The following is a 20,489-nucleotide window of genomic DNA, read 5'->3' as shown; positions in this document are numbered from 1 at the left end:
AAACCCTCTGCTCTACAGCTCTAACGACCCCCCATATGCGCGCACGCTACCACGCCATGCGATGTACCTCCCACGCACCACCCAGCTGACCGCCGCAATCACATCGTCTCCCGCGAAACAAAGAGGCGGCCTGGCCGAGTCGAGTCTCAGTCTCTGGCTCGTGCGGTGAAGCATGTGCGTCCATTGCGGTAGCAGGCAGAGCAGAGCCGCATTTTCTCAGCCTCCTGCCGCACGCTCTCGCTCCTTCGCGCGCGCCATGTTTCCCGTAGTAGACGCAGCATGGCGCTGCGCCGCCGCACAATCGAAGGCGTGTTTCCCCTCCTGCACGCCCTCAAGCCCCCTTTGTGCACTCTCTTGCTCTCCGGCCCCGCAGCCTCTTATTGCCCCTTGCGCTGCTTCTCCGCCACCTTGATCTGCGTGCGCTTGTCGCCCCACAGACCCTTGCCGAGCGCGCGACGACGCTGGCGCATCATGTGCGTGTACATCACGTACAGGCCTGTGTTTGCGCGAGGAGGAAGAGAGAAGCAGGCAGGGTCAGCATGAGCTCCCGTGCAAGTGTATCCGCACAGCAAATAGACCCTTGCCAACGCCCTCTCGTCCAAGCAGCAGCATCCACTCACCGGGCCACCAGGCGACGTAAAGCGCGAGGAAGACGTAGTCGACGGGACCCCACACTGCTCCCTTCTGCCAGAACCAGTTCTTGGGCAGCGTCGAAAACATGAGCTGCGCCTCTGAGCCAGCGCCGAGCGGGTAGAGGATGTAGAAGAGCGTGTAGCTGTGCGCGCAAGGTTCAGACTGAGCAGAGCAGAGAGGGGGGCATGGGAGTGCGCGACTCACCGGGCCCAAAGCAATCCCTCGCCCTCACTGCCCATCAGGCCTCCGGCGTAGAAGGGGTAGCGCACACACTCGGTGATGCTCCATGCGAGAATCATGCTGGCGTAGAAGGGGCTCGAGGCGGCGGCATCGAAGCGCTCCGAGACGCCCCAGACGAGGAGGAGGCGCGAGAAGACCTGGATCGTCGTCGTGGGCACGGGACTGCGCACGAGGCCCGTGGCGGCGTGGAGGATCTCGAGCACGGCGAGCGACTGGGTAAAGGCGACGAGGCCGCCGACGTGGGCGTGCAGCGTGCTGCTGCGCTGCAGCAGCACACGCAGCGGCGCCGGCAGCCTGGCGGCCAGGCGCGGCGTGTAGACGGCGCCGCGTAGGGGCCGCAGCCGCTCGAGGACGCGCTCGGCGAAGCGGGTGGGCGCGGCGGCCGTCTGCGGGCCCAGAAGCAGGTGCTTGAGCGTGACGCTGAGGACGAGGGCCCAGAGGAAGAAGGAGACGAGGTTGTAGGCGATGAGCCAGAGCCGCGCCGCCGGCGACGGGCCGGTAGGCGCGGCGCGCTTCTTGGAGGCCGTCGAGGGCGCCATGGATGCTGAGGTGGGAGGAGGTGGTGGGGCGGAAGCGCAGGCGAAGGCCAGCGGCGCACGGAGCAGCAGCACGTCGCACCGTCGCCGAGCCGGCACTCGGGCGCCGTGGGGCGCACGTGACGCGCGGCGCGCGAGCGATTGCCCCGCACCGATGAGCTGCTTCCCCCGCGCCTACTCCACCTCGCCTCGCCCCCGCATCGCATCCGCCTCCGCTGTCGCACGAAGCGGATGAAGCAGAGCTGCAGCGCCAAGCATGCGGCAAGAGTCGGTGTGCGGCAGGCAGAGGTGCGCGGCCGAGACGCAAATGCGGAGCCGGCCGCGGCGGTGGGCGCGCGGAGCCGCTGAGCGGCAGCGGCGGCGGACGCGACGCGTCGTTGTCGTCATCCAACGGCTCGCGCGGCGGCGCGCGGGGCGATCTCATGGTGCAGCGCATCAGGCAGCCGTTGGGCCCGCAGAGCCGGTACGCTTGCTTGCTCAGCGGACGTCGAGCACATGTCAGGTACATCAACACTGCCCGTGCGCGGTGAGGCGCGCCTCAGCATCCGTGCGCTAGGCACAAATGCCTCCCTCCGCCCGCAGCAGCCTGCACGCAACGGCCAAGCTGTCCCCCGCTTCCGGACCGGAGGCGCGGGTGCAGCTGCGGCTCGCGTCTTGCGCGAAGACCTCATAAGTCCTGCTCTTGCCAGCCTGGCCCACCCTCTCCGCAGCCAGTGTTTCTCTCTCTCTCTCCTTCTCGTCTTCTCCCCTTCTCTTCTCTTCGCCTCTTCGCCTCTTGCGTCTTCTCAGCATCTTCGCATCCCTCTTAGCCTTGCATTCGACTCGCCCACTCTTTCTACGCTCTGCTGCCTATCCAACTATCCACCCACACTCCTTCAACGCCCAAGCCGTCGCTCCAAGGCCCCTCGTCGTCGACGCGTCAGCAGCCCCCTCGCCGCTCCAGCATGGCGCCCAGCGACTTTGTTGCGGCCCACGTGCCCGTCGCTCCTGCACCAGCGGTGACTGCCGCTCACTCGAGCAGCGCCTCGTCGCAGTGGCAAGTCGACGCACTCAACAGTGCACTGAGCGTGCCCTTGGCCGTCCGCCGCGCCGCCGCCGCAGCCAAGCATCTCGTCGCCTCCGAGGTCTCCGTCGTCGCCGGCGCGGCCGAAGAGTCACTGCGCTGCGTCCAGAGCGCCGCCATGGCTGCTGTGCTCGACGCGAGCCAGCTGACGCTGCCCGCCCCTGCCTTTCTTCAAGCTTCACGTCCGGCGCCCGAGCCTCCGATTCGCCGCAGCAGCATGCCGCAAGCGACGAGGCTGCGCATCACTCTGACGGCCTACGATGACTCCGCTGTGCCACTCTCTACCATCGCTATTCCTCTCACGTCTCTTCCGCGTCAATCCTGGCCCGAGAAAGTTGAGCATCGTCAAGCCATGCCTGCCTCTTGCGGTCCGCACGCAAGTTTCGGCTGGGACGGTCGCCCGATCGCCGATCGTCGCTGTCTCTTTCCTGCGCCCATCGACAGTCGCGGCAGAGGCATGGACGGCGGTCGATGCTGGAGTCGTCGTGGACTCGGCTACGAAGTCGTTCGAGCCACGCCGATGCGCTTTGCAGACTCGCGCGGACGCAGCACGACTCGAACGACGCAGCAAGATGAGGCGAGCAGAGGCGCTCCTCTGCAACGCTGCAATGCCTCGACGAGTTCCTTCGAGCCCATGCCCAACCCGCACGAGGCCAAGCCCATCGCCATCGCGGTGCCTTCAGTCGTCGTCACTGCACCTTCCGAGAGCGTCGTGCCTTATTCGCCTCGCACGCACGCCCGTCGCTCGCTGCGCACCTCTCGCCTGTCAGCCGCAGTGGGCAGCAACAGCAGCAACGCCAGCTTCCTGCCGGCCGGCACGGTGGCTTGTGTGGAGATGTGTCCAAGCGCAGGCACACAGCCTCGCATGAAGCTCTCCATCCGCTCCACGTCGCCCACGCCTGCCGTGCAGGCCGAAGTGGCGCGTGTGGCGGCCGTGTTTGATGCGACGCCCTCGCCGACGCTGTCGCAGCTACCTGCTGTCTTCTCCTCAGACGAGGAGGACAGCAGCCTGGATGCCTCTTCTGAGCACGATGCAGACGACGACGACAGCGAGTCGGAACTGCCCTACACGCGCCAACGCATGCTCTCTACCTCCTCGGACGCAACAGCCTCCTCGTCGGCCTCCTCATCGGAGGACTCTGAGCTGGAGACCGAGTCCGACGACACGGACCTCTCCTCCGAGTACGACTCCTCGGACGACGACGAGGGGCGTCCGCACAAGACGCTCAAGATCAGCAGTGGCGGCGAGAAGAATCGCAAACGCAAGGGCTACGGCTCTTCGTCTCCGCCTTACTCTGCGCTCCGTCGTCTTGCCGCCGCCGCAGCCGCCGGGCGCAGAGGCGCCGTGTGCAGTCTGCCCGAGGCGCTCGACCAGGCGTGGCAAGCGCCGCTGCTGATGCCGCTCGCGCCGTCCGAGAAGCGCGCACGCACGCCCTTCGCCCTCGGAGACGAGAGCGACGCCGACTCGTCCGCTGACGCAGAGGGCGAGACGGACGAAGAGACGCAGCCGCCGGGCGCCTTCTTCTTCCATGCTCGCCGCAATGCTCTGCGCATCGCCTGATTCGACCTCCACTTGTATCATCACGCCTCGCTCCCTTCTGTACTCTATCCTCTGTAGCACCACGCTCCTCCCTCTGTAGCACCACGCTCCTCCCTCTGTAGCACCACGCTCCTTCCTCTGTAGCACCACGCTCCTCCCTCTGTAGCACCACTTGTTCGCAAATGTAGCATTGCTCTGTAGCACGTCTAGGCCAGGCACGAGGTGAAGCCCTGCAGGCTCTCGATGACGACTTGCTGCTGTTGTGCGCTCGTGTCTGGGCTCCACGTAGTCGGCGCAAAGCCCGAGATGGAGTTTGAGCAGCCGTGCTTCTTGTCGAGCACGTTGCGCTCCACGGGCAGCTTGCAGCCACTGGCAGCTGATGTATCGCCACACGTGCAGGCATCGGGACTGCGCTGCACGTTGCCGAGCAGACGCGAGACGATCCAGCGTGAGTTGGAGGCTGTGCAGCCGCGCTGCGGCGCAGAGGGAAAGTTGACGTTCAGGCCGGTGCCGCGAGGAAGGGGGGGCGAGCTCTTGAGCAATTGCCCAAGCAGCTGTACGGCTTGAGCCGCGTAGATGTTCGCCTGACGTGCATCACATCAGCCGGCACTGCAGTGTGTCTCTCGGTTCCACACTCACCTGGTCCTCGGGTCCGCCGAGCTCGGTGTACGGCCGCACAGTGGCGTTCTGTGCGCTGAGCGCAATGCCGGGCACGCCCTGGGCCACGGCATACTTTGCTGCGCCGTACTGCAGGGGCATGCGATCAGCGACACGTGAATGGCAACGCGCTTTGTTTGACTCACGGTGCCCGAGACGAGGTAGGCGAGGCCGAGATTGCTACCTATCGGCCGTGCGAGAATGTGAGCAAGTGTTGTGCTGCAGCCGTGTGCGAAGCACCTACCCTGGTTCGGGCCAGTCAGCACCACGTCGGGCGGTCCACCAAAGTATCGCGGCGCCAGCACGTCGAGGCCGTACTTGATCGACGAGGCGGGTGTGCTGTTGATGTACCTGCGTCGCTCACACACGATGAGCGCGGGTGCGACCGCTGCGCTTCGTGCCGCACGCACCAAATGTGGTCGTCTGCCGCGTCGTGGCCCTCGGCAGGCGCGCCCTTTGGCACGAGGCCGAACTCGCCCTCGCGCTCCAGCGGCGTGGGGTCCTTCATCGTCTGGTGAGCGCACCAAGTCAGCCGGTATTCGGTGCGCCCCGCAGAAGCGACGCACGCCATCCGTGCCAGACTGCTGCTGCACCGGCGCAGCGATGAGGGCCTCGTGCCCAGCCGCGCGCACGGCGGCGTACAGCGCTCTGATGTCTGTGAGGTGTGAGCGCAGTAGAGCAGCGCACCACGGCAGACGCACTGGCTGTGCCGAAGCCGTCATCGTTGCCGATGAGCACGCGTGCGCCGCGAGTGAAGGGCAGCAGCGCAAGGCTGAGGCCCGTGAGGGCAAGAGAGACCCGCATGGCGAGGTTTGTGCGGCGGTGCGTGATTAGAGCCGTGCGTGAGCGCTCAAGCGTGCGTTTGAGGCCGTAGCTGAGGCTGGGTCGCGAATGGGCTCGCGGCGGCTGCGCTTGAGGTCGTAGTCGAGAGGCAAGGCTCAGGGGCCGCGAGGCGCGCCAGCGGCGCACGGTGCGCAGCCAGCGCGAGGCGTTCCCACGCCCGCCGAGCGCACGTTGCGCAGCGCCATCCAACCTCGCTCGCTTTGCGCTCGTCAGCTTGCACAGACACAAGAGCAGCACAGCACACGCAGAACAATAACCGGTGCATCAGGTGATATTCAGAGCGAGGCAAGAGAGGTAGTGTGCGGCGGAGGTTGGTGGGGCGTACGCAACCCGTCTCCGTATCTGGTCCTCCCTCGCATCCCTTCCTCGCACCAGATGAGACTCGCGCTGACGAAGAGGGGCAGAGGCGGAAGGGTCGCACTGTTCGCCTGGCGTAACAGACATTCCTCCCGTCCTCGGACAAACAAGGGTCCGATGCCGCAGTCGGCGACATCCTGACGACTTGTTTGTGAGGATGGCAAGGCATGCCTCTCACGCGAGATGAGAAGTGCGATCTTCTGCAGCTCAACCTCGCTGGGACGAGAATGACGCCGTCGAAAGAAGCATGAAGAAGACTGAGCAGACGAGGGTCAGCAGATGTGCTGGACTGGACAGGCACCGCCAGCTGCACTCACGCGAACGTAGGGCGAAGAAGCACACGGCCACCGCCGAGAGGCCGAGCGCGTGAAGACGCGAGCGCAAGCTGCGGAAGTAGAACACCCCCGCGGAGGGGTAGCGGACGACGACGCGTCGTCCTCTACCCCTTCGCAAGCGCCTTCTACTTGCACACTCTACGCACGACCTTCCACGCGACGTGCGCCTCGAGTGCGCTCGGAGCTGTCGATGTAGAGTAGAGTCGTCGAGCGGCTTGCGGTCGAGACCGGCGAGGTAGACGACGAGCAGCAGACGACCTTGACAAGCATCTGCTTGCCGGCCATGACGATCTGTTCGTCCCTTCTCGCAGCGACGGCTGCAGCTGCAAGATACCAGACAAACTCCGCGCTGAGCAAGATCAGATCTACCGCAGCACTCAAGCAGGACAGTCGACGTTACCCTGCTGTAGTACTGCGCTGATCTTGTCTTGACCTGCGCGTCATTCGTCGAGATCTTGCGCCACTGCACCGGCGATGAAGCGTAGATGTGCACGTCGTCATCGAAGGCGACCGAGTGGCTGGCCTTAGCTCAACGGCGGGAGCGCCAGACGCGTGACGCCCCCGCGGCGTAGCTCGAGGAGGACAGAGACCCGGTTGCCGTCATGAGCGACGCTGGCCTGAGGAGCGCGACGATGAGGTCGAAGAACGGATCATTGCGCAGCATCTCCCGAGCGAGCCCCCTCTGCATCTATCGGGACCTGCGAACGACGGCGAAGCTGCCGCCGCTGGACTCGATGGATGAAGAGAGGATGTGCTCGGCGGAGGTCGCGAGTGATCGCGCTTCTTGACGATGCCGTAAACGATGAGGCAAAGCTCCTTGCGAAGACCGAGAGCGACGAGACCGGCGAGTGGCTGCCGGTCAGAGCTGATGCCGTCGAGCCGGGTGACGATCGCGGCGCGCATGACTCCACGTGAGCTTCGACTTCACATACAGTGTGTCTCTGCCAGTGCACTCCAATGCACTGCTCGGGAGAGCAGCACATTGCAGAGCACGGACAAAGAAGAGGCTGCATGTCAGAGCGAAGCAAGCGAGGAGTCATGCGCGACACCGTCGGCTGTGACGCAGCTGCTCTGTGGTGATGATCCGAAGAGCCGGCGATGAGAGGCGGATGCGAGACGCTGGCGATGAAGGGACGACGATGCGCTGACGAAGGTGCTGTCGACTGTGCGGCTGCACTGAGATGACTCGGGTGGCTGCGATAGTGGCGCGAAGCGTTGGTGTGTGCAGCAACGCTCCGCCGCTGCTTTCGCAACACCCTCAATCTTTCAGCGCAGCGGCGCATTCGAGACTGGCGGTGATGATGCGCGGAGAAGCCGTGCTGGTGATGCGAGGCGAGTCGGCGATGCTTCACTGCGGGTATGAAGTCAGCTGCGATGCCGAGCGATGTGCGATGCGGTATGGGCCGTACTCACCAGACTGCGACGGCCCGAGCTGCGTCGCGACCCGAGCGCGCTGTCGACGACGCGAAGTGGAGAAGGAGTGAGGCTTGGGGGGAAGGAGTAGAAGATGCTTGAGGTCGAAGGATGAAGGGGAGGTGTGCGATGCGTGGGCGGCATTGCGAAAGAGGCCCGGCGAGGAAGCGCAGGCGAGCAGCCGCAGAAGTGAAAGTGAGGGGCAATGGCGGGGGTGGCGGCTGAGATGGGTGTGATGAAGCGTGCAGTAGAAGCAGAAGCAAGAAGTGCGATGAGAGAGGTCCGAAGAGGGCAAGCGAGAGAGCGAGGCGCGAAGAAAGAGAGTGGTGGTGAGGAAGCAAGGACGGCGGCGAAGCGGGCGCGCTGAGGAGCCCTTCGGCCGCTCGCAGCGCAGCCATCTATGCCTGCGCCGTCTGCACCTGGGCGCTGTGCTGCTCCAGGTGCAGGCGAACGCCGCACCGGCGTCTCGATCGCTCTGCTGCGGCTGTGCCTCAACATGCTGCAGCTGTGTTGGGGCAGGCAGGCAACGAGCGGTGCAAGGCCGAGGCCCGACTCTCAAAGCGGGAACACGAGCGATACGGCGCAGCAGAGCACGCCGCATGATGGGCAGCTGCGCCCTGCGCCTGATGACGATGACGCGCTCTAGGGGCTCGCGCCGCCATCGCCAATGAACGAGCTTGCCGCAGCAGCGGCACGTGAGGAGGAGGAGGCCGGGGGACAAGGCATCTTGCTGCATGGCTCGAGCAGTGGCTGTGTGCTGCCTCTCGAGCTGAACGGTGTCGCTGCGAGCGGCTCACGAGGCTGCGGCTGGTGCAAGGCGCGTGCATGTGCTCTTGCGAAGGTGCGCGGCAAAGGCCGATGTCGCTTCTGAACTGCATGCTGGCGGCCCCGCCGTGCAGCATCGCAGCGCACACACACGGCGGCAAGCACAAGCAAGCATGCTGCACGCTCGACTGGGCGTCGGAGGAGCGTTGCATCAGCAACGCATTCCGGCGCTCGCACAAGACGGCAGCACCACACCGACCGAAGCCTTGTGGGCACGCAGAAGGCCGCAGGCGCTCGTAAGGCGTGGCAACGCCGGCGAGGTGGCAATGCCTTTGGCGCGCTGCCCCACGACCGTCTGTCTCTCGCCTGTCCATCGTCGTCTGCACACCTGACGCCTTGACGAAAAGGGTACATTTCGCAGCAGCAAGCACCGGGGGGGGGAATGCAGTGGACGGAAAGCGTTCGAGCAGGCGAACTGCGCCGCGCGCCGATGGGCCACACGCGCCGCGCTGGCACGTCTCGCACGTTCTAGCTCGAGTTTGCGCTGACTGCAAGGCGCTTGAGATGATCGATGAACACTGAGGAGGAGGCGGCGCATCAGCTCGAGCTCTGCGCTCGTCGCACGCCCTTCGCTGCGCACCCTGCAGCGAGACGTCGTCCGTCATGGCGATGGCGCCCGTCGCGGCGCCGTAGGTGTTGGCGGTCATGTGCGTCGTGCTGGGGTTGACCTTGGAGAGGAGGAAGCGTGCCTGGCTGCCGTTCTGGTCGCAGACAATGTAGCGCGGCACGGGGAAGCGGTCGACGAGCAGGTCCTGCGCGTCCGTCTTTGGCGCCTCGAGGACCTCCTTGAAGTTCTCGTAGCCCTCCTGCTCGTGGTAGCCGGCCTTGCGCCACTCGGCCATCGTCGAGCCGTGGAAGATGAGAATGTGGAAGAACGTGTCGAGCAGCAGCACGACGTCGGGCCGGATCGAGACCGAGTCGAGCAGCACGGGCTGAGGCGGCGTGTCGAACGTGTAGGACATGAGCGTCGGCTGAATCATGATGAGACTGTTGTTGACGTCCTCCGAGTTGAGGATGTGCCTGCAGCGGGGAAAGGGTGGGCGTCGGCCTCTGCACAGCGCTGCGGCACGTCCTGCCTCGGCATGCCAGCCTCTGCTGCACCGCTGTCCATGCACCACTCTTGCGTTGCGCCGCCGAGCGCTCAAGCAATGCTTAGCGTCGCAGCCGCGCCCACGTCCTGCATCTCTTTCGCGCACCCAGCCTCCCCTGCAGCGCCCTGACACGTGCGGACCTCGCCGCGTCGCTTGCCTGCTGCCCAGCATCGCCTTGCCGCCCGGCATGCCGCCGCTTCAGCAGCCGCTCCGGCGGCGCTGTCATCGCTCGACACTTTGAGCGCCTGCTTGCGCTTGCCACGCTCTCGCCCGCACTGCGCTCGCCTGCCCCCCGCATTCTCGCTGTGGCCGCAATTGTGGCCCAAGACGACGCACCTGTAGAAGGCCGTCTCGTCGGGCGAGTTGTTGAACACCTGCAGGAACTGGCTGCGGCGCAGGTGGAACATGAACTGCGGGTATATGCTGAAGCCCTCTGCGAGGCGGAAGCTCGTCGGGTCGTCCTTGCGGTAGTCTGCAAACTTCTGGCAGAGGCGAATGAGCATGCGGTCGAGCCAGCGCAGCACGTCGGGCGAGTCGTCGATCTCGGCCTTGAAGACGGCAATGCGTGCCATGAGCACGGCGGCGGCCTCTTGGTCGAACGAGGCCGAGATCTGCGCCGAGCCTCCCTCGGCAAAGTTGCGCGCAATCGTCGTGACGCGCAGCCGGTACTGGCCCGAGGCGTGCTGGTAGTGCGTGACGAACTGGATGAGGCCGCGCGAGCCGGGCTGCAGAGGCTGCCCGGCAGGCGTCACGACCTCAAAGTACACGCCGAGTGCCGTGCGAGGGTCGATGGAGCAAATCTTCCACGCAGACGTGCCGCCCAGACCAATCTCCGTCTCGCCGACCGAGCCGCTCTTCTTGTTGGCCGACGTGGCGTGCCCGATGAGGCCGCTGACCTTGAGCTCCTTGGTGCACTGTGGGGCAACGGAAGCGTCAGCACATGCAGCGCATTCGCGCGGCAACGCCGAGTGGGCCTGTCGTATGCCAAGCTTGGGCCCTCCTTGTGCCGGCGGCCTGTCAACCCACCTGCACGTCGAGCGTCGCATTGAAGCCCATGTTGAGGTCGCCCTTCTCGTCCTTCTCAAAGATCTTGCCAAACGACTGCTTGAAGATGCCCATCTGGAAGCTGTCGGCGAGGATCATGTGGCCGTTTGTCCAGTTGGCGAGGCTCTTCATCTCCAGCAGGCCGACCTGGTCGAGGCAGCCGGCAAAGACATCGATCGAGTGGCCGTTGTTGGCCGCACGCTTGGCCATGGCCTCGTAGAACTTGACGGCGCGCTTGAAGAAGCGCACATTGTCCTTGTCGATGTCGTGGTGCGAGCGGATGCGCTCGCGCAGCTCCGTCGAGACGACGTTTCCGGGACCCTCGGTGGCGGGCCCGCCGCAGAAGAGCATGACGCGCGCGCCCGTGTTGGGGAACGTCGTCTCGAGAATGCCCATGGCGACGGAGAGGGCCGTGCCGGTGCAGCGCTGCGCGCGCTTGTCGTTGGCCACGGGCCACGGGTCCTTTTGCAGTTGCTCGAGGATCGACGTCAGCTGGAACTCGCACTGCGACACGGGCAGCAGGAAGCGGGACGCGCCCTGCTGCCCCGCCGCGCGCTGAGGCTGCTGCTGAGGGTTCGACGGCCCGCCAGGCGCCATGGGACGCGCGCCGGGCGTGAGCGCCAGCATCTGGGAGAAGACAGGGGGGGCGAGAGTCAGCCAGTGTCGCGCCGGCCATGTCAACGCACGCCGCCCCACTCACGTCCTGGATGGCCTTGGGCGCGTACTCCTTGGTGCCGCGGAAGACGTACGACTTGGGGCAGGCGTCGTAGCCGAGCTCGTGCACTTGCGCCTGAGGGGCAAAGCAGGGGCGAGCGTCAGCGGCTGGCCGGCTGCAGCGAGCAGCGCATGGCAGAGCAGTGGGCAACGCGCGGCAGGCGTGAAAGCAGTGGCCCCCTCGGCCAAGGCACGAAGCAGTGCCCTTCGGCAGACGTGAGCAGCAGGCCGCGCGGCAGTCGCCGCCGGTGCGCGCGCCGTCGCTGTGACGCGGCCGCTCCTCGCGCTTCTCTCTCTGCCGAGCCGCCTGGCGCCAGGGCACGCCTCTGCACTGCCTCTGCTGCACTCACCATCGTGCCGTACGTAATGAGGCCCACGAGGGCGTTCTGCGGCAGCAGGCTGAGGCTCAGCACGAGGCTCTCGCGCAGCGCCTTGAGGTCGTCCTCCTCCAGACACGTGTCGACGACGTAGAGAAAGACGGGCGGGATCTGCGCGGGCCGCTGCAGCGTGTACTCGATCGTCGTGTACTTGGGCAGCAGCTCGGCAGGCAGGTTCGTCGACGAAATGTCGCGGTAGTGAGGCGGGAAGGCATTGCGCGACAGACAGAAGGGACAGATCCAGAGCTTGCCGCGCACGTCGATCTGACTGCAGGCGGGCGAAAGGGGTCAGAAGGACGCAGGTGATGGTCGCGTGTGCCGCGGAGATGAAGGAGCACGCCCTCCCTTGCGCTGGCCCCCTCTGAGGTCGCAGGTGACGGCCGCACGTGCCGCCAGCCCGCCTGATGCCCGCGACCAGTGCGCAGAACGAGCAGCGCCTCCGCCCTTGCGCTGGCCCCTCGCTGCCGTCGTCAGCCCACCTGATGCGCCCCCTCGCCATCCTCACCCAGTGCGCCGCTTGCGTCTTTGCCCTGCATGCCCACGCCCTCTCTCTCGCGCGCATGCGCATGCCGACTCACCAGTACGGGTTGAGCACGGCCCTGCAGGGCGCCTTGCACGTCACGGGCTCGTAGAGCACGGGCGGCAGGTCGTCGCGCTCCTTGAGCGGCGTGTAGAGGGCGGCGATGGGCACGACGGTGCGCGTCGCCTCGAGCTTCGTCGCCGGCCACACGTTCCAGCTGAGGCGCACGCCGTCGCGGTCCTCGACGTCGTCGACGTTCATGGCGGGCAAGGTGCGCGGGGGTGGGGTGGATGGATGGATGGCAAGGCGAGAAGCTTGTGTCTGGCGCGCGGCGATGGCCGTGCGCCGCCGCCGTGCCTGGGCGCAAGGGGCACGCGGCGCGCGCTCTCACGCTGCGCCACGTGTCACGGCCGGCGCGGCGCGGCGCGCGCGTGTTGGTGCTGCCTACAGAAGTGCGGGTAATGCACATAGCGATGCGATTACAAGCTGCCCTCGCCTGCCAGCTGGCTCACGGCGCAGGCGGCCCGTGCTCGCGGCGGCGGGCTTCTGCTTGCCGCTGCGCGCCCTCCCGCCCGCCTCGCTGCCCACCTCCACCACCCCGCGTCTCACACGTCTCCACTCGCCTTGCAGCCATGAACGGCGCCCGCACCCCGCCCGCCTCGCTCTCGCCCGAGCGCCAGCGCAGCGCCGAGCGCGACGCCTCGCCCCTCCGCAGCAGCGGCAGCGGCAGCGGCGGCGGCGGCGGCGGCGCGGACGTGCTCGTCGCGCAAGGCGAGGCACTCGTACAGCCCATGCCGCTGCCTCACTCGCCCACGCCCACGCCGCCACTCACCGCCTCGCGCCCGCCGTCCGACATTTCCCTCGCCAGCGACAGCGCCGCGCAGCACGGCGGCGGCGGGCGGCGCCGCGCCTCGCTCACGGCGCGCAACCTCGGGCGCATCCCCGATGCCGACGAGGTGGCGCCGGGCATCCGCCTGCCGGGCAGTCACGACGAAGATGCGCGCCGCAGAGATACGCGCGAGATGGCGCGCCACGACGACGAGGAGCAGCGCGGCAGGAGCGACGGCACGCCGCTGGGAAGCGAGGCGGGCGCCGACGAGGGCGTCGTGGGTCACTATGGAGAGGGTGGTGCGCCCGTTGGTGAGTGCTTGGCTCACGTTGAGGCTGCAGAGGCAATGCTTCAGACGGAGAGCGAGACGAGATGCGCCCTGTTCGAGGGGGGCAGTGCAAGCTCGCGAGAGTGCGAGTGCGAGAGGCTCGCAGGAACGACGCTTTCAAGCCTGCGCGGCTGAGTCGAGTAGTGCCCCCGCCAGTCGGGCGAGGGTTGAAGCGAGGGAGCGAGGGGGGTCATGGCCCTACAAGTCGCCATCGCTGCCTCCTCGTAGAACTTGTAGAGCGAAGCTCTGGCGCCGCGAGTCCGGTGTGCGCCTGCTTGTGACGCTTGGTAGCCGCGCTCCTTTTCCGCGTCCCCCCACTGACGCTCTCCCATCTTGCAGCCGGTGTGCCACCCGAGCTCGATCCGCGCACTTCAAAGTATCGACCTCCCTCGCCCGGCGCCGCCTCCGTCTTCTCCGTCGCCGTGCAGCCTCCGCGCTCGCCCAAAGTCTTTCCCGCCGATCCCACGCCCGACTCGCATCTCGCCTCGCTCGAGTACTCCGATCTCTCCTCGCCGGCACCTGATCTCTCCAGCATGGGCATGGGAGCTAGCATGGGAGGAGGAGGCAGTATTACGCCGGGTGTGGGCGAACTGAGTAGGAGAGGCAGCGCGACGGGAGTCAGTCTGAGTGGAGCGACTACCGGTAGCTCTTCGAGACCGCCTTCGCCTGGCATTGCTCTTCCTCGCGGATCTTCTCCTCCGGGCACTCCCAGTCTGCTCGCTTCGCCGGCCGTGCATGCTCTCGGCTCTTCTTCGAGCCTCGTCGGAGGAGGCGCAGGCGGCGGCGCATCCCACGGCGGCCGAGCACGTTCAACGCTAGCAGCCGTAGTGTCTCAAGCACCAAGTGAATACGGCTCCGTCTCCTCCGAAGGGCACGGCGACAACTACCACCTGTCCTCTCGCGCCGCCTCTTCCGGCGGCGGAGGATTCGCACGCGGCGACGAAGCAAGCATCGAGGCGCTGCGCATGCGCGAGCGCGAAGTGGCAGGAGGCGAAGCTGGTGTTGGCGGTCTAGGAGGGTCACGTCCTCTCTTCGCTCCCGGACTCGTCGCTTTGCGTTCGGGCGAAAGCCGACGCGCTGCAAGCACGGCAGCTACAGTGGGCACCTCGAGTCCTACGCCTTCTCTCGGCGGCGTTTCGGAACTGCCGGACGCGGCGGACAAGGCGGAAAGCAGGCGAGGCAGTTCGGGCAGTGGCGTGACGTTGGCGAGTCTGAGACCGCCGAGCAGAGGAAGTGAGATGGGCCTGGGAGACGGGGAACGCGGCATGAAGAGAGGAGCACTGCTGGTCATCGAGGGACTGGATAGAGCGGGCAAGACAACGCAGGTAGAAAGATTGGTGCAGGAGCTGGACGCCAGACTGGTCAAGTTCCCCGGTGAGTTGAACGCAAAGCAAGCGCTCAGCGAAGTGCCAAGTGGGCGCAGCGATGCACTGGCCAACTCTTGCCCCGAAGTATGCTCGACTGACGATTGGAGCCTGCCTCGCTTCTAGATCGCACCACGCCCATCGGTCGCATGCTCGATTCGTACCTGCAGCAAAAGTCGGAGCTCGATGATCGAGCCGTGCATCTGCTGTTCAGTGCCAATCGCTGGGAACTGGCGTGAGTAGTTGTGACACGCGCTGTTTCCTGCCTTTGGGCAAACCTGCGCACCCCACTGAACTCTTACTTCGCATCGCTCGTCTCGACCATGGCCCTGCTTCTCTCTCTTTCGTCCCGGCAGACCGAGCATCAAGGCCGACCTCGAGGCGGGACAGACTGTCGTGTGCGATCGCTATGCATTCTCTGGCATCGCGTACAGCGTCGCCAAGGTGAGTTGTGCCCTGCCCACCGCCTCCTCTTGCCTCTTTTGCTCACCTCCTTCCACTTTCGCCCAAAAGGGTCTGCCATTCGACTGGTGTCTCTCCTCCGACGCCTCACTGCCGGCGCCCGACTTGACGCTCTTCCTCACGCTTTCTCCCTCCGTCGCGGCCCAGCGCGGCGGCTACGGCGACGAGCGCTACGAGGAGCCGGGCATGCAGACGCGCGTGCGTGCGGCATTCGAGGAGATCGAGGCCAGAGTGAGGGATTGGCGCTCCATCGATGCCGAACGCACCGAAGAGGAGGTGTGGAGAGACGTGAGCGAGGCGGCCGAGGCGGCCGTGAGACATGCCCATGGACCCGTGCGCCCACTGTTCTCGTGATCCCTCTCTCTCCCGATGCAAGAGCCCCAACGCGGAGCATGGCGCAACACACATGGGCCGACGACCCGGACCCCCCCCCCCCACCGGCGCCTTCTCTGCGAGATCTTCGCGCCCCTCTCTCTCCGTCTCATCTCCACTCTGTCGGGTGCGACGTAAGCATCTCGCGCCGCCCTTGCCCACCACATATGGCCCTTCTCCCCATTCTCTCCTCACACCGCATCCCATCTTGGACCTTGACTTCCCCTCATCGAAGAAGCGTAATGGTGACACCTCTCTCTCGTGACGCACGACGGCTTAGGGAGCGCAGAGCATGGGGAGCAGCGATTGGCAAGGGAGGACACGAGCACGACGACACGACGCGAGCCAATCAGTCGACCGTGCAAGGCCGTTGGGAGGGGGGGGGGGGGGGGCAACATGGACGAGCGGCCGAGAGGCAAGGCCTGCGGCAGCATGGCCTGCACGTCCGCCATGGGGTCGCTAAGTCCCCACCTCCACCAGCAGCGACATTCAGGATGTCCCATCCACGCGCGCGGCCAAGAGCGAGAAGGGGAGAGAGCATGGGGGGAAGAAAGGCATACGCATTGCGGCTTTTTCCACGTCAAAGCAGCATGAAGAGTGTGTGTGAAGAGACGTCCGTCGTCAGTCCGCCTTTCTACACGCGCGGCTTGGAGCTGGCGCCCTTTGCCTGCTGGCGCGAAATCTTGGGGCCTGCGCCGGCGTGGGCGACGGCACCCTGGGTAGTCGGGTAACGACGTGAGCAAATGCGACTGCAAAGAGGGGCCAGCAGGGGGGCGTCGCCACGCAGAGCAACTCACCTTGGACTTCTGCGTCTTGCGCTCCTCTGCGCGCTTCTTCTTCTCCTCCTTGCTCTTTGCGAGCGCCGAGGCCTGGGCGGCGGCGCGCACCTCGGGCTTCTGGTTGCGCCGCGCGGCAATGGCGTCGAGCGAGGCGCCGACGACGCCGCGCTGGTGCTTGACGGTGCGGCGCGAGCGCTTCTTGGCCACCTCCTCGGTGATGCCCTTCTTGTGCATGCGGCGGTACACGACCGTCCAGGCAATCTTGCGCGGGTTCTTGCGCTGCAGGAACAGCGACGCCGACTTGGACGAGGCGAAGCGGAAGACCTAAGGGCAAAGATGGCCGCCATCTCGTGTGAGCCCGCCGCGCTTCCATGTACATACCCCGCTTGAGACATGCTTCTCCCCATACTCTTGTCCCGGCCCACGTCTGGCCTCGCTCCAGCGCAGCTCTGCCCTTCCTGTGTGACCCCCCCCCCCGCCGCATCGCTGCACTCGATCTCTCCGCCCATGCTGCCCGCGCCTCATCTGCCCCCCGAGCCATCTCCTCTCTCCTCTTCTCTCGTCATGCCAACGGCTCACCTTGCTGTCGCCGCGCACGTAGAGCTTGCCCCGGCCGGGGTAGATCTTGCGCTGGGAGAAGGCACACGTCTCGACCTTCATTGTGGTTCTGTTTGCAAACGACACGGGGGCGAGAGAGAGGTGGGGAGGTCAGCTTCGGGGCTGAGAGGAGAGATGGGCGTACCGAGAAGGAAGCAAGGAAGGCGCCGCGCGTGCCCGCTCGCTCGCACCACGCCCGCGCCCGCGCCCGAAGTCAGCAGCGCTGCGCCGAAGCGAACGCGCGCCTTGGCAGTGCCAGCCGGGCGACGCGGGCAAAGGGGGCGGCGGCATGCATGGGGGGGGGGGCGCTGTCAGAGCATCTCCTTGCAGGGCTGCTGCTCTGGTTGCAGGCGCCGGCCGCAGCAGTTGCTTCGCAGCCGCCCGCCGACGTCCCCCCCCCCCTCCCCCGACCGCCCCGGTCTGGCTGCCCCCCAGCTGTGCGTGCCCGGTCTGGCCTCGCCCGCGTGCCCCCCCTCTGCTGCGTGCACGCCGGCCCGTGTTCGCTGGCGGGGCGTGCATCGCGATGCCTGGCAATGGACCGTAGCAGCCATCGCTGCGCTGCATCGGCCGCCCGGTGGTGGCCGAGCATGGAGGGCGGGGGGCAGCGTAGCGCCGGGCAGCTGTGCTTTCTGCGAGCGCGCGCGCAGAGGAGCAGCAGCATGGGCCGCTCCGCGTCGCGGGCCACGAGCAACGCCCGCGACAGCGCGCCCGTCGCTATGCGATGATGGTGCGAGATGCACTACAAGTGCGAGGCGTGGCGGCGAGAAGGGCATACGAACCTTGAGGGGAGGGGCAGTGGGTGGGAGGAGAGGCGGCCGCGGGTGCGGCACGGCGCTGAGCGTAGGCCGCCGAGCGTGCTGCTGCCCGCCCGCAGCGCTGCCTCCCTGTCCGCCGAGCGCGGCGCCGTCTCTCTGGCGCGCCAGCCAGTTGCGGCGCGCTGCGAGACGATGCAGGCAGCCGCGCGTGCGACTCCGGCGAGATGATGCCGCAGCTGCGCGGGCAAGGCGACGCGCCTGGCGCATGGGAACAGCGGCCGGACGCGCGGCACGCGCCACGTGGCGCTGCGCCGCGAAGCTCGCGCTGCCCACCTCGCTGCGCTCAGCGCCGGCGGCAACGCAAGGTGCGGGCAGCTGCTGCCCCCCTCCTGCCCTCTCCTCACTCTCGTCATCCCCCTCCCGCCCCGCTTTCGTCATGGTGAATATTGCCGCGCCTCGCCCGCTCTCCATCCCTTCGACAAGAGATGCAGCAGCGTCCCCGCCTCTCTCTGCACGCCGCGTCCTGCGTCCGAGCCCACCGCCCAGCCGCGCGGCCTCGGCAAAGGTGGCCCCTTCGGGCTCTGGCTGCCCCTTGGCCGGGGCTACCAGCATGCACCTCGCGGGCGGGCGGGCGGCATGGCGGGAATCATGCTGCATGTCGCTTCTCTCTGTGCTTAGCCGTCCCACGAGGCCAATGCTCGTCGTCTGGTCGAGTCGGCTCCGCGGGTCGCGCTGCGGCGAGCTCTGCCTCGCCCCTGCCGCCTCCGGCTTGCGCCAGCGTGGCTCGCTCTCGTGCACCAGGCGCAGCCGCACGCCTGGGGGAAGCGGGTGCCGAGGCATCACGGCCGGCGATGGGGAGGATGCGGGCAGGCTACCCCCTTCTGTCCCGACTTGTTCGCCGCGCGAGGCGAGGGCGCACGAATTCGCAGGGCTAGGCCATTGCGTGCTGCTGGGCGCAGGAAGAGCAGATCGGTTGCCCGCGAGGGAAGGCATGTATGCGCGCTTCCATCATTGCGTCGCGCCTCTTTTGCCCCCGGGCGCCTGGCGCACTTCGCGGCGCTGCGGCAGCAGACAGATGGCAGGGGCAGGGGGAATCTGCGCGGCAGAGAGGTGCGCTCGCGACTGCCGCTGGGCTCAGAAGTGCAGCTGTTTCGCAGCTTGCGCAGCAATTGGCCGAAGTAGCAGTGCCGTTTCGCACGCAGATATGGCGCGTGGTCAGCTTCGGCGCACACAATGCTCCCGGCGCGCCAGGCGTTGGAGGGGGGGGGGGGGCTACTCGCTTCGCCCCCCTGCGCTTCGCTGTGGCTCTGCGTGGCTCGGGTTGCCCATCTTGCGCGATACAAGAGCTAGTTCGCTGACGAATGCCCCCCCGCTCTCTCTCTGCAGCCCAAGCAGATCACCGACATCAAGGCCTTCCTCGAGGTGGCTCGCCGCAAGGATGCCAAGTGTGCGTGTAATCCCCCCCCCCCCGCCTCCCCCTGCCCTCTCCTTGGATGCCCCGGCCGTGGCTGACGCCCCCTTTCCTGTTGGTTGTTCGTCACATCAGCGGCCCGCGTGAAGAAGACGCTCAAGGCCGGCTCGCTGCAGACCAAGTTCAAGGTGCGCTGCTCGCGCTACCTCTACACGCTCGTCGTCGACGATGCCGACAAGGCCGACAAGCTGCGGCAGAGCCTGCCGCCGGGTGAGTTTTGTTTTCCCCTCCTCCTTTGGACATGGCGCCCATTCATGGGGAGAGGTGGAGAGGCAGAAGGGAAAGAGGGGAGTGGGCAGTGCCGCGAGAGGCAGGCGAAGGCGTTGGCCCGATGACAAGCCGGACAGGCCCTCGTGTAGGGACAGAAGCGCTACACTGAGCATGCGCCAGGCGTGGAGGCAGCAGGCGAGACGGGGCCCGGCCTTCATGGCTGCATCGCATCCTGAATATGCTGGTCTGGTGCCGCAGGCGCGATGGCGTCTTGTCTTTCCCTCGCGTTTTTTTTTTCTGTTGGGACGCCCCTCACTAACCTCTCTTGTCTCCCGCCAGGACTGAACGTGCAGGACGTCGGTCTCAAGGGCAAGAGCGCCGCTCGCAAGTAGATCTTGAGCTGGGGGGGCGGCGGCGGCAATGAGCATCTCTTCTCATGATTCGCTCTGCTCTGCTCTGCTCTCTCTCTCTTCCTCTCTCCTCTCTTGATCCCTCCTGCTTCCGCATCCTACGTCTCGTTCACGTCACTCGTCGGCCACATCGACAAAACTCACTTTACACTCGCCCACATCACTTCCTCACCTTTTCGGGCGCCCCATGCGCCTACTACTCTCTCTGCCCGCTCCTCGCGCTCGGACGAGGAGGAGCGTTGTATGATCATCCTCCGAGACTAAAAAGCCATCATCTTGCATCTCACTGCGGGTCCTCAGCAAGGGGCATGAGCGAGCGCTGCCCCCCCCCCCCCCTCGCCCTCATCCTCTCGTTCTCTCTCAGGCCTCATCGTCGCTTGAGTGGGGTCTGCTGTAGCGTCTGCCTCGGCTTTCACAGCGTGCGAAACAGCGCTCGCAGTCAGCCAACCTGCAGCGGCAAATGGCGCTCTAGGTTTGCTCTCGAATGATTTAAGCATTGGTGAAGCGTGCCGATGGCGAAGCACAGGTACATAGAACCCTCCTCGGAGGCGAGGAGAGGGCGCGAGAGAAAGGGGCATAGCATGCAGCAGCAAGGCCAGAGGCATGTGAGAGAGCATCTCGCGAAGCGGGCAATCGCAGTGTGGCAACACAGATCCCGACTACCTTTACTGCGAGCAATCGCCATTCTGCAGCCTGCCCATGCGTCGGCCAAAGTACGGGCCGT

General features: G+C 66.3%; 8 protein-coding genes across 8 annotated transcripts; 4 read left to right on the top strand and 4 right to left on the bottom strand.

Annotated features, from left to right (window-relative positions):
• Positions 1-50: 50 nt before the first annotated feature.
• On the bottom strand, positions 51-1,447 carry FA09DRAFT_331994 (PTPLA-domain-containing protein). The gene is made up of 3 exons (XM_025743268.1): positions 838-1,447; positions 621-775; positions 51-496 (listed from the first exon to the last, which is right to left on the bottom strand). Exons 1-3 carry the CDS (start codon positions 1,410-1,412, stop codon positions 378-380), a joined length of 849 nt encoding a protein of 282 aa, XP_025595956.1. The 5' UTR covers positions 1,413-1,447; the 3' UTR covers positions 51-377.
• A 906-nt stretch (positions 1,448-2,353) lies between these two features.
• On the top strand, positions 2,354-4,033 carry FA09DRAFT_362720 (hypothetical protein; the record flags this gene model as incomplete). The annotated part of the gene is made up of 1 exon (XM_025745502.1): positions 2,354-4,033. The coding sequence occupies one exon, from the start codon at positions 2,354-2,356 to the stop codon at positions 4,031-4,033; it is 1,680 nt and encodes a 559-aa protein (XP_025595955.1).
• A 147-nt stretch (positions 4,034-4,180) lies between these two features.
• FA09DRAFT_331993 (sure-like protein) lies at positions 4,181-5,554 on the bottom strand. Its single transcript, XM_025743267.1, has 7 exons — positions 5,371-5,554; positions 5,236-5,324; positions 5,080-5,180; positions 4,914-5,020; positions 4,816-4,853; positions 4,652-4,759; positions 4,181-4,596 (listed from the first exon to the last, which is right to left on the bottom strand). Exons 1-7 carry the CDS (start codon positions 5,471-5,473, stop codon positions 4,219-4,221), a joined length of 924 nt encoding a protein of 307 aa, XP_025595954.1. The 5' UTR covers positions 5,474-5,554; the 3' UTR covers positions 4,181-4,218.
• Positions 5,555-8,910: 3,356 nt separating this feature from the next.
• FA09DRAFT_362718 (putative SEC23-component of COPII coat of ER-golgi vesicles) lies at positions 8,911-12,466 on the bottom strand (the record flags this gene model as incomplete). The annotated part of the gene is made up of 7 exons (XM_025745501.1): positions 12,247-12,466; positions 11,642-11,936; positions 11,278-11,367; positions 10,560-11,204; positions 9,870-10,447; positions 9,023-9,462; positions 8,911-8,960 (listed from the first exon to the last, which is right to left on the bottom strand). The coding sequence occupies exons 1-7, from the start codon at positions 12,447-12,449 to the stop codon at positions 8,911-8,913; spliced, it is 2,301 nt and encodes a 766-aa protein (XP_025595953.1). The 5' UTR covers positions 12,450-12,466.
• Positions 12,467-12,794: 328 nt separating this feature from the next.
• Positions 12,795-13,604, top strand: FA09DRAFT_331992 (hypothetical protein). Its single transcript, XM_025743266.1, has one exon. The coding sequence runs from the start codon at positions 12,821-12,823 to the stop codon at positions 13,478-13,480; it is 660 nt and encodes a 219-aa protein (XP_025595952.1). The 5' UTR covers positions 12,795-12,820; the 3' UTR covers positions 13,481-13,604.
• Positions 13,605-14,610: 1,006 nt separating this feature from the next.
• FA09DRAFT_301282 (thymidylate kinase) lies at positions 14,611-15,525 on the top strand (the record flags this gene model as incomplete). The annotated part of the gene is made up of 4 exons (XM_025740363.1): positions 14,611-14,719; positions 14,836-14,944; positions 15,066-15,153; positions 15,223-15,525. 4 exons carry the CDS (start codon positions 14,611-14,613, stop codon positions 15,523-15,525), a joined length of 609 nt encoding a protein of 202 aa, XP_025595951.1.
• A 571-nt stretch (positions 15,526-16,096) lies between these two features.
• FA09DRAFT_331991 (hypothetical protein) lies at positions 16,097-17,029 on the bottom strand. The gene is made up of 3 exons (XM_025743265.1): positions 16,902-17,029; positions 16,341-16,646; positions 16,097-16,258 (listed from the first exon to the last, which is right to left on the bottom strand). The coding sequence occupies exons 1-3, from the start codon at positions 16,980-16,982 to the stop codon at positions 16,178-16,180; spliced, it is 468 nt and encodes a 155-aa protein (XP_025595950.1). The 5' UTR covers positions 16,983-17,029; the 3' UTR covers positions 16,097-16,177.
• A 1,048-nt stretch (positions 17,030-18,077) lies between these two features.
• FA09DRAFT_331988 (60S ribosomal protein L38-like protein) lies at positions 18,078-20,051 on the top strand. The gene is made up of 4 exons (XM_025743264.1): positions 18,078-18,113; positions 19,061-19,121; positions 19,221-19,355; positions 19,695-20,051. Exons 1-4 carry the CDS (start codon positions 18,111-18,113, stop codon positions 19,745-19,747), a joined length of 252 nt encoding a protein of 83 aa, XP_025595949.1. The 5' UTR covers positions 18,078-18,110; the 3' UTR covers positions 19,748-20,051.
• Positions 20,052-20,489: the final 438 nt, after the last annotated feature.

The sequence above is a fragment of the Tilletiopsis washingtonensis genome (genome assembly GCF_003144115.1).
Source record: "Tilletiopsis washingtonensis strain MCA 4186 unplaced genomic scaffold FA09scaffold_21, whole genome shotgun sequence".
Classification (NCBI taxonomy): Eukaryota; Fungi; Basidiomycota; class Exobasidiomycetes; order Entylomatales; genus Tilletiopsis; species Tilletiopsis washingtonensis.
The sequence above is the reverse complement of the archived record's forward strand: the minus strand, read 5'-3'. Positions and strand labels throughout refer to the sequence as shown.

Excerpts from the sequence above, each read along its gene's own strand:
- FA09DRAFT_331994 (XM_025743268.1), bottom strand. The coding sequence starts at position 1,412 with ATGGCGCCCTCGACGGCCTCCAAGAAGCGCGCCGCGCCTACCGGCCCG. Across the intron at positions 776-837 it reads GAGGGATTGCTTTGGGCCCG|CTACACGCTCTTCTACATCC; the intron begins GTGAGTCGCGCA and ends TTGCGCGCACAG. Across the intron at positions 497-620 it reads TTACGTCGCCTGGTGGCCCG|GCCTGTACGTGATGTACACG; the intron begins GTGAGTGGATGC and ends GCGCAAACACAG.
- FA09DRAFT_331993 (XM_025743267.1), bottom strand. The coding sequence starts at position 5,473 with ATGCGGGTCTCTCTTGCCCTCACGGGCCTCAGCCTTGCGCTGCTGCCC. Across the intron at positions 5,181-5,235 it reads AGCAGTCTGGCACGGATGGC|ACGATGAAGGACCCCACGCC; the intron begins GTGCGTCGCTTC and ends TGCGCTCACCAG. Across the intron at positions 4,760-4,815 it reads CCTACCTCGTCTCGGGCACC|TACGGCGCAGCAAAGTATGC; the intron begins GTGAGTCAAACA and ends ATGCCCCTGCAG.
- FA09DRAFT_331992 (XM_025743266.1), top strand. The coding sequence starts at position 12,821 with ATGAACGGCGCCCGCACCCCGCCCGCCTCGCTCTCGCCCGAGCGCCAG.
- FA09DRAFT_331991 (XM_025743265.1), bottom strand. The coding sequence starts at position 16,982 with ATGAAGGTCGAGACGTGTGCCTTCTCCCAGCGCAAGATCTACCCCGGC. Across the intron at positions 16,647-16,901 it reads ACGTGCGCGGCGACAGCAAG|GTCTTCCGCTTCGCCTCGTC; the intron begins GTGAGCCGTTGG and ends CTTTGCCCTTAG. Across the intron at positions 16,259-16,340 it reads GCAAGACGCAGAAGTCCAAG|GGTGCCGTCGCCCACGCCGG; the intron begins GTGAGTTGCTCT and ends CCGACTACCCAG.
- FA09DRAFT_331988 (XM_025743264.1), top strand. Across the intron at positions 19,122-19,220 it reads TCGCCGCAAGGATGCCAAGT|CGGCCCGCGTGAAGAAGACG; the intron begins GTGCGTGTAATC and ends TCGTCACATCAG. Across the intron at positions 19,356-19,694 it reads GCGGCAGAGCCTGCCGCCGG|GACTGAACGTGCAGGACGTC; the intron begins GTGAGTTTTGTT and ends GTCTCCCGCCAG.